This window comes from Corythoichthys intestinalis, chromosome 5, assembly GCF_030265065.1.
Source record: "Corythoichthys intestinalis isolate RoL2023-P3 chromosome 5, ASM3026506v1, whole genome shotgun sequence".
Taxonomy (NCBI): domain Eukaryota; kingdom Metazoa; phylum Chordata; class Actinopteri; order Syngnathiformes; family Syngnathidae; genus Corythoichthys; species Corythoichthys intestinalis.
In genome coordinates this window covers 56,596,091-56,611,071 of record NC_080399.1, presented here as the reverse complement: position 1 = coordinate 56,611,071, position 14,981 = coordinate 56,596,091, and the positions used below count along the sequence as shown (strand labels likewise).

The window sequence follows — 14,981 nt, the reverse complement described above, 5'->3', positions numbered from 1 at the left end:
AGCATCTTGAATATAAGAGACTGGTGGACTTCTTGGTGGGTCTTCCAAATTCGCTCACGTTCATGTGGGCACAAAGAAGGTGCAGAAGGAAAAATTGCTTTGGCAACAACCTCCAACACCTAGCCCCGGAAAAATGGCGAAGTGTCATATGTCACCACATAAAAAATGTTTTGTTTCTTATTACACCGTCCCTTGTACAGTAGGCATACTGCAGCTTTTGGAAAATGTAAAAAGGTTGTCCGCCCGATTGCCTGCCTGAGCGGCCCACTGTCCGACAAAGCCAAGGCATCCCTGCCCTGCAAACACTCAACATGCTAGTAGGAGCAATCCAACTCTATGGTTTTGCGAGTGTGAATGGGAATGACTAATGAGGACCTCAATGCTCACAAAAGATATGTTGATTAGGGTCAGATGACCCTTCTCTGGATACAAAAGGGATTTGTATCAAATGAGCCACCCTTGATAGTTAACTGATGAGCGCATGTGTTGGGTGTCTCGCCGCGTAGAAGGAACTGCAGTAAACCGGTAGTATTCGTTGAGTGTTAGTGACAAACTACGTCATCACCCCGAGCGTCCATTGCGCACTTAAAACATGACGCCCTCCGTAGGTCAAAACATGCACAAAATATTATAGATTTTCAAATCAATTGTAATATTTTATGTGTTTCTAATAACATACAGTATTTTAGTAAAAGACAACAATTGTGGCTTATTAGAGCCTACTAGTCTTTAACTCTGAGGTTCCCTTTTAGGAAAGGGAAATTTTCTATCTAAAACTTACTGTCATCAATTTGTTCTTCTGGTGGCTCAACAAGTTTGATGAATTCTACGTTGACGTGAACCTCAACCCCAAGAATCAGGCAGATTTTCAGCAGCATCAACTGGAGCTGACGGATACCTGGAAATGATGTAACATTTTATAAAGACTCTGAATAGCCACATCCCTGTCAATCTCAACTCCTTTTGCAGGCAGCAGAGCAGCTGTAACTGAAATGCGAGGTGACTCAGAGGTACTGATGACAAATGAGTGCAGTAATTTGGGAGGCTGTGGACCATGTGTAATTGTCATTAAGTAGTACGTGTAATCTTCCTTTTTCTGCCACAGCATCAAATTCAACTTCTCTATGATGCAGTCTCATCACTTGCGCTAAGTCTGCTGGCACCACTGTGCATGCATCGACTTTTCTCGCAATTACTTGATGCCGTTTGGCAATTGATTCTGCCATATTGTCTATCTCCCCTTTAAGGCACACTAGCTTATTAACTTCATCCATCATGTGAAAGCAGTTTATAGCTACTGTTGCTACTAACAGCAACACAACAGCACCTCCAAATCATGTGCAGTTGCAAATCCGATGCGCCAAAAAGGAAACCCTTATTTTACAAAGTCATTTATTATAATTGTATAGAATGGTGACAGTATCTCAACATCAAAACTTTGCTCAGTTACATCGACACTGTTTAACTGTTTTTTTTTTTTATAAATATAATATAAACGCAACGGCTCGTTTGCTATTTTTGATTAGCAAATCACCATTTCTTCACTGGAGTAGTGTAAGAGATCAAAGAGTTAAATCTGAAGAAAGGAAGAATCAGATTATTGGACTGACATTGCACCAACAACCACAGCTGCGCCTATGAAGCAAAAAGACAAGATCACACATTCTTCAAGCTTTGGTCCTATTTTTACAATTTTACATTAAAATAAACCCAAAATTTGGGAAAACACTTTTTGCTTATTACTTCTCAACTACTGTACTGTGCAAGTGCTATGATCTTGACAACAAATCTGCTAACTGGCCAAGAGGAGTTGTTTGTTCTCTGCGATTGACAACTTTTCATATACCGTATTTTCACGATCACTTCCACGATCAACGAAACACTTTTTGCTTATTATTACTCAACTACTGTACTGTGCAAGTGCTATGATCTCCAAAACAAATGTGCTAACTGGCCAAGAGGAGTTGTTTGTTCTCTGCAATTGACAACTTTTCATATACCGTATTTTCACGATTATATGGCGCACCTAATCGTGAAACCTTTTCTCCAAAATACACAGTGCAACTAATAATGTGGTGCGCCTATTGTGTGGAATAAGTACCAAAATGTGTCTGTCAGACTGAGCAATTTTTGAAAAGGCGGATGTAAGTATGAACAGCATGAGAACCTTAGAGATTGAAGGTTGCCTGTGATGTAGGGCATGCCCCCAGTAGCTGTAACGTTCGGGTGTGTGTGTTAGGCTTAACAACATTGGGTTGGCGAAGGACCCTTGAAAATGGCATCAACTGCAAAGAAACGCTGACGAAGCGCAGTTCAAACTCAAGGCTATCACTGACGCAAAACAAAAAGAAACTGCTACCTATGGTGATTTCTAAGAGGAAGACACTGCCTCAAGAAAAGTTGAGCAGCTGTGTTTGGTGGACACCGAGCCCAGCTGTTCAATTCGGATACAGAAGATGGACTGATGGATTTGTGGATTGATTAAGATTGATGAGAGTACGCTGTTAAATTCTTTAATAAAGTACAATTGAACTCAGTTTTGCTCCTGCTCTTCTGTCAGATTCCTGGGATGTCTGGCATGAATCAATGTCTTTAGGTCATGCCTCAGCATCTTATAGGGCTTCATGTCTGGACTATGACTTGGCCACTCTAGAACGTGTATTTTGTTCTTCTGAAACCATTCTGAAGTTGATTTACTTCTGTGTTTTGGATCATTGTGTTGTTGCAGCATCCATCCACCCTATGACCACCCTACAATGCTTGGGAATGCTCCTGATGAGGTGGCAGATGTTCTCCTGCGGGATCTCCTCCCAGATCTGGACCAGGGTATCAATGAGCTCCGGGACAGTTAGAGGAGCAACCTGGCGGCCTGTAGGAGATTCCAGGAGACAGGTATTTACTCCAGGAAAGTTGGACAGGGCCGTAGAATGTCCTCAAAAACTCAGCAGGATCGGTATCCACTCCCTTGTTCAAGGAGGAACAGCATGAGCACTGCCAGAGCCCTACAAACTTACCTCTAGCAGGCCACTGGACTGGTGCGAATGTTTCTGACCAAACAATCAGAAACTGGCTCCATGAGAATGACTTGACATCCTGTAGTGAGCCCGTGCTCACGGCCCATCATTGTAGAGCTCGAATGGTATTTGCCATAGACCACCAGAATTTCCAACTACACCACTGGCTCTGTGCTCTTCACCGATGAAAGCGGGTTCAACCTGAGCACATGCGACAGACGTAAAAAGGTCCGGAGATGCCGTGGAGAACGTTATGCTGCCTGTAACAACATTCAGCATGACCAGTGTGGGGGTGGGTCACTGATGGTCAGGGGAGTCATATCCCTATAAGGACACACAGACCTCTACAATTTAGATAATGGAACCTTGACTGCTATTAGTATCGGGTTGAAATCTATTGTCATAAGCTACGCCTGTGCAGTGGGACCTGGGTTCCTCCTGGTCCATGACAATGCCCAGCCTAATGTTGCTGGAGTATGCAGAGCGTTCCTGAAGTAAGAAGGAATTGATGACATTGATTGGCCCCCATGTTTGCCTGACCTAAATCCAATAGGACTCAGTGATGCCCTGGTCAAGATCTGGGAGAAGATCCCCCAGGACACCTTCTGTCATCTCATTAGAAACATGCCCAGGCATTGTAGGGAGGTCATACAGGCACACGGAGGCCACACACACTACTGAGCACCATTTTGACCTGTTTAAAGGACATTACATCAAAGGTCAGCCTGTAGTGTGTTTTTCCACTTTCATTTTGAGTACAACTCCTAATCCAGACATTCATGCGTCAATACATTGAATTTTCATTGATAATTTATGTATGATTTTGTTGTCAGCACATTCATCTATGGAAAGAAGTATTTATGAAAGTATTTAATTCATTCATGTCTAGAATGAGTTACTTTAGTGTTCCCTTTATTTTTTTTTAGCAGTTTGTATCCCGCAATATATCGCAAACCCCCAAAAACTTGCAATGTCAGTTTTTTCAAATATCGTTCAGCCCTACCACAGATAGCATAGAGAAGGATGTCAACCTATCAACACTCACATAATAGTTCCCAACCTCGCATTGCCTGAATTGTGCACACCCCACCCTACCTTATCTTTCTTTCTGACTTACCTTCCCTCTTCTTTTCCCTTGGTTACAGCCCCACCCCTCCCCACATGGTGTCCACTGTTAAATATAATTAGATTAAAATAGAACCATTATGTTCTTACGTAGCATAGGTTTTTGATGTCTTTTTTGTTTTTTTCCCTCTGCCCCCCCCCCCCAAAAAAAAAAAAAAAAACGTTCCTGTCAGCTGCTTTCTCAAAATAAATAAAACAATGCGAACAAATACAATGGGAGTATATCAAATGTCCATTTGGCACATTAAAACTGTTCAGTCTATAAGAATACTCAGGAAAGAAGCTGAACAGGGCAGGATTAAAAAAATACTAGTGAATTGTTGACAGGACAAGCACATACATATAAATACAGACCAGTGAAATTTAAAACCACAGCTCTGGTTTACTAGTCAGAAAGTGTCACACACAGTATCCGCATGGTTAATCTGACTCGCATTAAACATCCCATGTCTACAAATAGTATAAAGTTCCCAGTTACAAGGTAATTAATCAAGTTGAGCACAGTTGGTGTATCATGGAGATGTTGGTAAATTGACATAGCAAACAGGGAACAAGGTAGTTGCCAAAATTTAAAGGTTGTTTTAAAACCCACGTGACAAAAATATATGAATCCAATAACCTGTTTTTTTTCTTTTCTTATAAGCTAATTTCCGTAATTTTTGGACTATAACACGCTACTTTTTTTCCTTCATTTTGAATCCTGCATCTTAAAGTCCAGTGCGGCTTATTTGTTCATTTATTTGGGTTGATAGGTATTGCTTTATTTGGCAGTGGCATCGTAACACTCCCATAAGACCGTGATAATTATGACATGGCACTATCATGGGCATAAATGAATGCTTATGACAGATGTCATTAAGTGTCATCCGACAAATTATGTCACTAACTCTGTTTATGTCCAGCTCGGATCTTTTACATCGATTCAAAAGTGAGATAATTTGCTGGATGACACAAATTGACATCTGTCATAAGCATTCATTAATGCTAATGGAAGTATCATGTCATAATTATGATGGCCTTATGACAGTCTTATGGCACCTCTGTCAAATAGAGTGTTACTAAATACCATAACTAGCAAATAATGAAACAACTACAACAGTAACTGAAGAAATAATTAGCACGGAACAAGAATTTAGATTTTTATTTACATCTGTAGCGCTGCAATGCATGCTAGGAGGCATGTTGGATGACAACAGCCAATTGGGTCAAAGTTTCATGGTGGTTCATTTGTTCTTATGACAGTCTTATGATGCCGCTGTCAAATAAAGTTTATATCGGTTAATATCTTTTGGTGTAACTATCCCATAATACAGTGAGGACAGCTGCGGCCTCTAGTCCAGTGCGGCTTATCAATGAACAAATGCAGTTTTTGTGTCAAATTTGGTGGGTGCCGGCTTATAGTCAGGTGCACCTTATAGTCCGAAAATTACGGTATTCATTCTACATGGAAAGAAATTACATTGAAAAGAAATTAAACTTAGGCACTCAAGTCAGTCTCGGCACTGAAAATATTTGATTTGCAAATTTACTCACTGATATGATCAATAGAGCCAGCACAGAATTTGCCATAGAACTTCTTGGCCCCCAGGCCTCTCAGATCTTCAATGGTAAAGGGCCACAGATGCAGCACATTGTTCCTGGAGAATGTGTCTCTCTTCTCAATCACCACCACCTTACATCCCAGAAGTGCCAACTCAATGGCTGTCCGCAGACCACAAGGGCCACCGCCAATGATCAGACACTAAAAGGAATTAGAACAGACAATGAAGACTAGCGAACAGAGTCGTGGTGGTAAACATTTATGTGTATACCTGTGGATTGCTACTTGAGTGCTGGGCTTAGAGCTCAATAAGGTCAGGCCCTGAATATTTTCTAGGATGTACACGATTTAAGGGCTTACAAACTCCCCGTAGAGAGAAAGGTAAAAAGTTAAAGATTTCACCAAGATACAATGTCCAAGTATAGATTTTACCGGAGGTAACTTGAACAGAATAAAGCAGGGGCATATGTATATATTAGTGGTGGGGCAAAAAAATCGATATAGCAATAAATTGTTGCGCTCCTTGTCACAATAAATAATTGATAGACTGAAGGCAAGTATTGAAATTTTATTACAACACACATAGTGGATTTACCCCATTGTCACAGTCAGTATCTAATCTCTCGTTTGTGGGGCGCTAATCCCATAAACGGGTGTAAAGCGGGCGACCGATGAGGATAAGACAATAGAAGAACAGATGCAAGAATGGCGGAAAATTCGAGCATAGAAAAACAAATCAAGTACATTGCTACTGACGTTTCATTACCTGAAAGCAGTAAACCATCGTTTTACATAAAACATGTTGTCAATGTTTGAGCACTTTAAGTTGTCCAGCTGTACAGTGGCACAGTTTACAAGAGTGGGAGGTAGTGAGACACTATGCAAAATTGACACTGACTTTTAAGTACCAGAAAGTAGTGCATTGTCCTTGCACATTAATTGTCCAGCTATGCATTATTTACATTTGAAAGACTAAAGCAGAGAGGCACTATGCAAATGCACGTTTCTTTGTACATTGTACACGTTTTGGCATTAAATAAATGCATAATTATAGACATTTTCATCTGTATTTTTTTCTTTTTCAGTTACATATACGTATACGATGATATATCGCTGAAGAAATGTCTTACAATATATTGATCATCACAGTATTGATTTTGAGTTACCCGTATCGTCCCACCCTTAGTATATATATTAATGTATACGCCATAGACTGTGTGTGTATATATATATATATATATGTATGACAGAAAAAGATTAAAACACCAGCACTATTGTAAACTGGATGCACTATTAATGAACTTAACTCCTAGTGCTTTTTAAGATCTGTCAAAAGCTGTCTTAACACTGCTGAGGGGCTGAACTACACATAGAGTGTCATGCAAAAATATGTTTCTACTATATACATTTTAAGAATATTTGGAAAATAAAAATTTCATTTCCCCCGATTCTAAATACAGAAACTGCTCAAGCAGCAAGCTACAAGAACAGAACTTTTCCTATTTAAATTTACTTTCCAAAATGCGTGCCATAATAAGAGCTGATATTTGAGGCTAACCCAACTCTGCTATCTCGCCTCTGAGGCCAGTTTCCTCTCCAGACATCTTATCTTTAATTATTCTATGAAGTCAGTGAAGTCCCATGTTAGAATTGTTGGATTAATTGTATAAAAGTTATCATTTATTTGCCCATTTATACCTACACTGTATGTTTCTTTATGTGCTATAAGGAAGTTAGAAGAAAAAAAGGAAAAAGGCGAGAGGCAACCTGATCAACTGGTGTCTCGGAAAACAAGAACTGCGCCTTGACCACATGGCGAGACGACATAATTGTGTTTAATTGTTAGTTTGGGTGTGATGAGATAACAAGCACACCCACTCACACACTCACACACGCTCACAAAGAAGATCAATGAGTTGTTGCAACTGGTGTGTCCCCCTAATATTTGCAGCAACATTGTGTGACAAGGGATCACCCTGAAGAGAATAAAAGAGAAAATAGAGATGCTTGGCAAAACTCGTGTGGAGATTGTTCCCCTCAGTTCTCCTCGCGCCCAATGAACCTAAGTTGTACGACTTCTTATTCATAATTTTGTGTCTTTTATTGTTCACGGCAGCTTAAACCTGACAAAAATGCAGTATTGACGATGTAGTGTGAGAAGTGGAATGCATCCTGCATTCATCAAGCCATACATTAAATTAGCAGTGTTTTGAAATTTTCACACAAGCCACTACTATACACAATGTTGACAATATCAGCCCCTCCAACATCTTGTATATTTCCGTATATGTTGTGTTTTTATTTCCACGCTGTTTTTTGTGATATCAAAAAAATAAATTAGTTGCTTTTATGACGCAACGCTATACCAGTAGTCCCCGGGTTATGACTTACCCGAATTACGTGGCTTCGCCTTTATGATGCCGCAGTCTTTTTTTGTTGTTGTTGGCTTATATGTGATGCATGCTTTCATCTTGGCGCAACTAATGGCACGCGAGTAAGAGCACATGTATACACGAAGAAGAATGTATTTGCGCACAAAAAAGAGAGCACATTTGCTTCCACGAAGAAGTCGCGCAGCCAAGTGAGAGAAAGAGGGGAAAGCCTGCAAGCCTGCGTTTGTTGCTTGTGAAGCATCCACAGAGGCAACACCTGTATACAGCGATCCCTCATTTTTAGTGGTTAATGGAGACCAGAACTCACCGTGATAAGTGGAAAAACTGCGATGTAGCGCACCACTCCAAAAAAAAAAAAAAAAAAAAATTAAAATATTAAAATTTATAATAAAATAAAACGTATATGGCGTAAAACACTCAGGTGACTTGAAGTTCCGCTCTGAGACCCCCAATTTGGCCAAACTCAAAATTGCCCTATATGCATGCGTGATAGATCATTGGAAAGCTTAAAATCTCAATTTTCTGGGGGAAGAAAAATTATGAACAGGAGGGCATTTAAAAAAAAAAAAAAAAAAAAAAATTTAACGGCAAAACTTTATCAGGAGGTGAGAGCACGCGAGAGCAGAATTACAGACGCCATGACTTTTTCAAGATATTATCGCGTACTTACCTTGTTTTGATCCAAAAACTCCATGTAGCATGTATCACTGAGCTTCAAGACACAGCTGTAAATGGCCACAACTGTATTTTGGGGGGATTTTATGGGTGAAACATGGTAAAATACCAAGGATCGCGATGCAGAAATCGCAGAAATGGGTGAAACATGGTAATATATCAAGGGTCGCGATGCAGAAATCGCAGACATCAAGGAGTGGTTGAGATTTTCTTTTTCATATATATACCCTTTTAAACATTTTTTTTTCAATTTTTCTTTGTTTGGATCCATTATTTGTCACCTAACATATCAAGAAAATGTGACAGTTACAAAAAAAAAAAAAAAAAATACAATTAAGCGATAGTTATGAGGTAGGTATCTGACACCATTTTTGTCATTGTGACAGCATTTGTTTAAAAGTTTAAAATATGGGAGTGAATAATTTAAGTTTTTTTTTTTTTTTTTTAACGAAATATTAGACATCAATTAATGAGTCTAAGCTAAAAATGACAGACATTTTGAATAATAAATATAATTACTTTTGTTTTATGGCTGGGTTGAAACAAAAGCAGTAGCGTGACGTCTGTAAACGGGGGTTTCCAGGGTAAAACGGACAAATAAAAAAATAGTTTGGGGGCTTAATGCGCCATGAATCTGCTATGGCAGCATATAGACATTGTTCTATCAAACACAACAGTTCTTTTGGCTTACAATACAGCTGTTTCTTTTAAAGAGGAGTGCAAGAGCAGAAACTGCTTTGTCAGTCTTGTCCGTGTTTTCCGCCGTATATATTTTAATAAATGGTTTTTAATGGTTTGTTTAGAATTATTCCTAAACAGGTATAAAAATGCTTATCTTTATGAAATGCTTCATTGAGTGAGTCCACTCCAATCCGCTCAAGCTGCTCATTTACACACAATGAGTTGCTACAGCAACTGTTAAAGAAGGTAAACGATGATTGACGCATGCGGCGTTTTGAAGCTTCGTGGGTTCCAGGCATCTGTGGCAAGAGCAAATATTAAACGTCTGTCAATCATCGTTAACTTTAATAAGCAACTTCAATGCACTGCCTACGAAACAATGAGCAGGGAGAGGGAGGGAGGGAGAGTGAGACAACGCGATCGGCTCGAGACAGCTCATCTGTATTAAAAAAAAAATTAATTGGAAAAAAAATCCACGATGGACTGAGGGCGCGAATTTTCGAAGCGAGGGATCACTGTATAACACCTTTTGTACTGTTATTGTGCGTTTTAATTGTGGTCGAATACTTGGGGCGAGTTCATTTGATTGTTTTTGATGATGTGCAAATGCTAACTGATAGATGCTAATCGTTTGTGTAGGTTGTTATTGCTGTATCAGCAGCTACTTATAAACGCAAATTTAAATTGCTATTATTGAAGATGAAACATTTCATTTTTATTTTAGTTACATTCTGCAAGTGTTGATGTGAGCAGCTGAATAAAGTCAGCAAACCACACGGACGTCTGACAGTCATTTCGGAGCAAGGCTTGCAAGGCTAGCTCGGACTTTGCTCCAACATCTTGGCTAGGACAGTGCAATGACATATAATGCATGTTTTGGATAGTTATTTTGAGATTTAGTGGTAATTAAAGGGTTAATTCAGATTTAGGCAGAAATTGGGGCTACGTTGCCAGCGTCGGAACTGAACTCGTTCATAACCCGGGGACTACCCGTATATAAATATATATATATATATACAGTGCCTTGCAAAAGTATTCGGCCCCCTTGAACCTTGCAACCTTTCGCCACATTTCAGGCTTCAAACATAAAGATATAAAATTTTAATTTTTTGTCAAGAATCAACAACAAGTGGGACACAATCGTGAAGTGGAACAAAATTTATTGGATAATTTAAACTTTTTTAACAAATAAAAAACTGAAAAGTGGGGCGTGCAATATTATTCGGCCCCCTTGCGTTAATACTTTGTAGCGCCACCTTTTGCTCCAATTAGAGCTGCAAGTCGCTCGGGGTATGTTTCTATCAGTTTTGCACATCGAGAGACTGACATTCTTGCCCATTCTTCCTTGCAAAACAGCTCGAGCTCAGTGAGGTTGGATGGAGAGTGTTTGTGAACAGCAGTCTTCAGCTCTTTCCACAGATTCTCGATTGGATTCAGGTCTGGACTTTGACTTGGCCATTCTAACACCTGGATACGTTTATTTTTGAATCATTCCATTGTAGATTTGGCTTTATGTTTTGGATCATTGTCCTGTTGGAAGATAAATCTCCGTCCCAGTCTCAGGTCTTGTGCAGATACCAACAGGTTTTCTTCCAGAATGTTCCTGTATTTGGCTGCATCCATCTTCCCGCCAATTTTAACCATCTTCCCTGTCCCTGCTGAAGAAAAGCAGGTCCAAACCATGATGCTGCCACCACCATGTTTGACAGTGGGGATGGTGTGTTCAGGGTGATGAGCTGTGTTGCTTTTACGCCAAACATATCGTTTTGCATTGTGGCCAAAAAGTTCAATTTTGGTTTCATCTGACCAGAGCACCTTCTTCCACATGTTTGGTGTGGCTCCCAGGTGGCTTGTGGCAAACTTTAAACGAGACTTTTTATGGATATCTTTGAGAAATGGCTTTCTTCTTGCCACTCTTCCATAAAGGCCAGATTTGTGCAGTGTACGACTGATTGTTGTCCTATGGACAGACTCTCCCACCTCAGCTGTAGATCTCTGCAGTTCATCCAGAGTGATCATGGGCCTCTTGGCTGCATCTCTGATCAGTTTTCTCCTTGTTTGAGAAGAAAGTTTGGAAGGACGGCCGGGTCTTGGTAGATTTGCAGTGGTCTGATGCTCCTTCCATTTCAATATGATGGCTTGCACAGTGCTCCTTGAGCTGTTTAAAGCTTGGGAAATTTTTTTGTATCCAAATCCGGCTTTAAACTTCTCCACAACAGTATCTCGGACCTGCCTGGTGTGTTCCTTGGTTTTCATAATGCTCTCTGCACTTTAAACAGAACCCTGAGACTATCACAGAGCAGGTGCATTTATACGGAGACTTGATTACACACAGGTGGATTCTATTTATCATCATCGGTCATTTAGGACAACATTGGATCATTCAGAGATCTTCACTGAACTTCTGGAGTGAGTTTGCTGCACTGAAAGTAAAGGGGCCGAATAATATTGCACGCCCCACTTTTCAGTTTTTTATTTGTTGAAAAAGTTTAAATTATCCAATAAATGTTGTTCCACTTCACGATTGTGTCCCACTTGTTGTTGATTCTTGACAAAAAAATTAAATTTCATATCTTTATGTTTGAAGCCTGAAATGTGGCGAAAGGTTGCAAGATTCAAGGGGGCCGAATACTTTTGCAAGGCACTGTATATATATATTTTTTTTAACTCGTTTCAGTCTGGATTTTGGACACAGCACAGGAATGAGACTGGCTTATCAGTCTTAAATGATATTCTTCGGAACAATGACGCAGGCAAATCATCTGTTCTGTTATTTCTAGATGTCAGAGCTGCTAACTGCATTTTTGTTTTGACCCCAAACATGTACTCAAACTGCACTGCTGAGATGACTTACATAGACTAAGACTAAATCAAATGCATAAGTAGCTGCTTGTGTTTTCATGTTCTCCTTCCACCTGCGTAGCTTCTCTCTTTCCTTCATATTTCCTACATCGTTGAGTAATTAACGCATATGTCACTCATGTTGTTTGACTACTCTATAAAGAGAAAATGATAGTTCTGTGATCAGCTTTTTTGCTGCTTACCCTAGTCCCATGACAGGCTTTATTTTGGCAGTAAACCTTTTGTTGTGCCCTTTTATCCAATTTTGTCCACAAAGCTTTGACCTTCCAGGAGTTAACTGCAGCTTTTAGGGAACTGTAGAAAGTGCCGTAGTCAAGCGGATCCAAGTCCAGTTGCCTGCATAGGATGCTGAAGGCTTGCAGGGTCCCCTTGCATGTGGACATCTGGACAAAGTTCTCAAAAAGCTGGCTGGCTTGAGCAGTGCGCTCATCCTCTGTCTCACCCATCCTCTCTGATTGTTGAGGGCTCTCTCCTTCCCTTGACTCCTAGCACACTGTCCGAATTCGGTCTTAGAGTGCTGCCATGCATATCTGGTTCTGCGGAGAGAAAAAAACAAAAACAAAAAAGGAGTTTTATTCATTGACATACAGTCTCAGTTTATTGACAAATCATTGAAAAAATAAGAAAACATATCATATATAACCAGATACAGTATATGTTTATACAATTGGATGCGTAAAAAGGGCACTCCAAGGAAGCTACTTAAAGGGCTTTTAGTAGCTCTTAGAAGGGGCCCGGATTTCCACAAATATACACTGCTGGCCTGGTACCCTTGCAATCCTGTCAGATAATGCTTAATTTCTCCCGGAAAATGATTACAATTACGAATACTTTGGTAGTAATATCTTCATTTATTTTGCTTGCAATGAAAAACACAAATGAGAATGGAAAAAAAAATTAAATCAACATCATTTTACACAACACTCCAAAAATGGACCAGACAAAAGTATTGGCACCCTTTGAAAAATCATGTGATGCTTCTCTAATCTGTGTATTTAACAACACATGTTACTTACCTGTAACACATAACAGGTGGTGGCAATAACTAAATCACACTTGCAGCCAGTTAAAATGGATTAAAGTTGACTCAACCTCTGTCCTGTGGCATTTTGTGTACCACATTGAGCATGGAGAAAAGAAAGAATACCAAAGAATCTTCTGAGGACTTGAAAAGCAAAACTGTGAGGAAGCATGGGCAATCTCCAAAGACCTGAATGTTCCTGTATCTACCGTGCGCAGTGTCATCAATAAATGTAAAGCCCATGGCACTGTGGCTAACCTCCCTAGATGTGGACGGAAAAGAAAAATTGACAAGAGATTTCAACGAAAAATTGTGCGGATAGTGGATAAACAACCTCGACTAACATCCAAACAAGTTCAGGCTGTCCTGTAGTCCGAGGGTACAAGAGTGTCAAGCCGTACTATCCGTCGGTGTCTGAATGAAAAGGGACTCTATGGTAGGATACCCAGGAAGACCCCACTTCTGACCCAGAGACATAAAAAAATTCAGGCTGGAGTTTGCCAAAACTTACCCGAGAAAGCCAAAAACGTTTTGGAAGAATGCGCTCTGGTCAGATGAGACAAAAGTAGAGTTTTTTGGGAAAAGGCATCAACATAGAGTTTACAAGGGGAAAAAAACGAAGCCTTTAAACAAAAGAACACAGTCCCTACAGTCAAACATGGCGGAAGTTCCTGATGTTTTGGGGTTGACTTGCTTCCTCTTGCACTGGACTGCTTGACCGTGTACATGGCATTACAAAATCTGAAGACTACCAACACATTTTGCAGCATAATCTGGAGCTCAGTGTGAGAAAGCTGGGTCTCCCTCAGAGGTCATGGTTCTTTGAGAAAAAGCACTGGAGACGTCTAAAGTGGCCAGCAATGATTCCAGACCTGAATCCCATAGAACACCTGTGGAGAGATCTGAAAATGGCAGTTTGGAGAAGGCACCCTTCAAATCTCAGAGACCTGGAGCAGTTGCCCAAAGAAGAATGGTCTAAAAATACAGGAAGCAGTTGTTCGCAGTTATTTTGTCTAAACGTTCTGCTACCAAGTATTAGGCTGAGGGTGCCAATACTTTTGTCCGGCCCATTTTTGTGTAAAATGGCAATGATTTAATTTTTTTTCATTCTCTTTTGTGTTTTTTCATTGCAAGCAAAATAAATGAAGCTATTGCTACCAAAGCATTTGTAATTGCAATCATTTTCTGGGAGAAATTGAGCATTATCTGACAGAATTGCAGGGGTGCCAATACTTTTGGCCAGCACTGTATATTTGCCAGATATCTATCTTTATGAATGTTTTAAATTCAATGTATTTAAAATGTAATGTATGTAAATACCATTTAAATCAGAGGTGTCAAATGTTAGACCTGCGGACTGGAATAGGCCCACCAGTGGTCCACTCCAGCCCGCAGGGTTGTTCCGTCAGGTATATTTTAGTTCATTCATTCAGTTCACACAGACTCACATGCTTTTATTTTGACACTACCTTACGTTGTGACATCGGTAAGCGTGTCATTGATGTCCGCTTTGTACAATAAACAGTGAGCACTGTAAAATCGGAAGTGTTTGGTTTCGGTTTGTAAGTGAACGCATGCACTTCGCTCCAAGAGTGAAAAAGCTATTCCGAGCCTGCAGTCAGCTACAAGTCTCCGCCTGTAGTAGTTGGTCCATCATGTATTTCCAGAGT

General features: G+C 40.0%; 1 protein-coding gene across 5 annotated transcripts in view; it reads right to left on the bottom strand.

The window, feature by feature from the left end:
- mical2b (microtubule associated monooxygenase, calponin and LIM domain containing 2b) overlaps positions 1–14,981 on the bottom strand; it is a 129,377-nt gene that overhangs the window by 61,723 nt on the left and 52,673 nt on the right. For all 5 annotated transcript variants that reach the window (XR_009063168.1, XR_009063169.1, XM_057835975.1 and 2 more), the window contains exons 2-4: positions 12,473–12,826; positions 5,673–5,880; positions 782–898 (exon numbers count right to left, since the gene is read on the bottom strand). Coding sequence is in view for 3 of the 5 variants with exons in the window: in XM_057835975.1 (XP_057691958.1) it covers positions 782–898; positions 5,673–5,880; positions 12,473–12,736 (589 nt within the window). In the remaining 2 variants the exon portion in view is untranslated. The remainder of the gene's footprint in view (positions 1–781; positions 899–5,672; positions 5,881–12,472; positions 12,827–14,981) is intronic.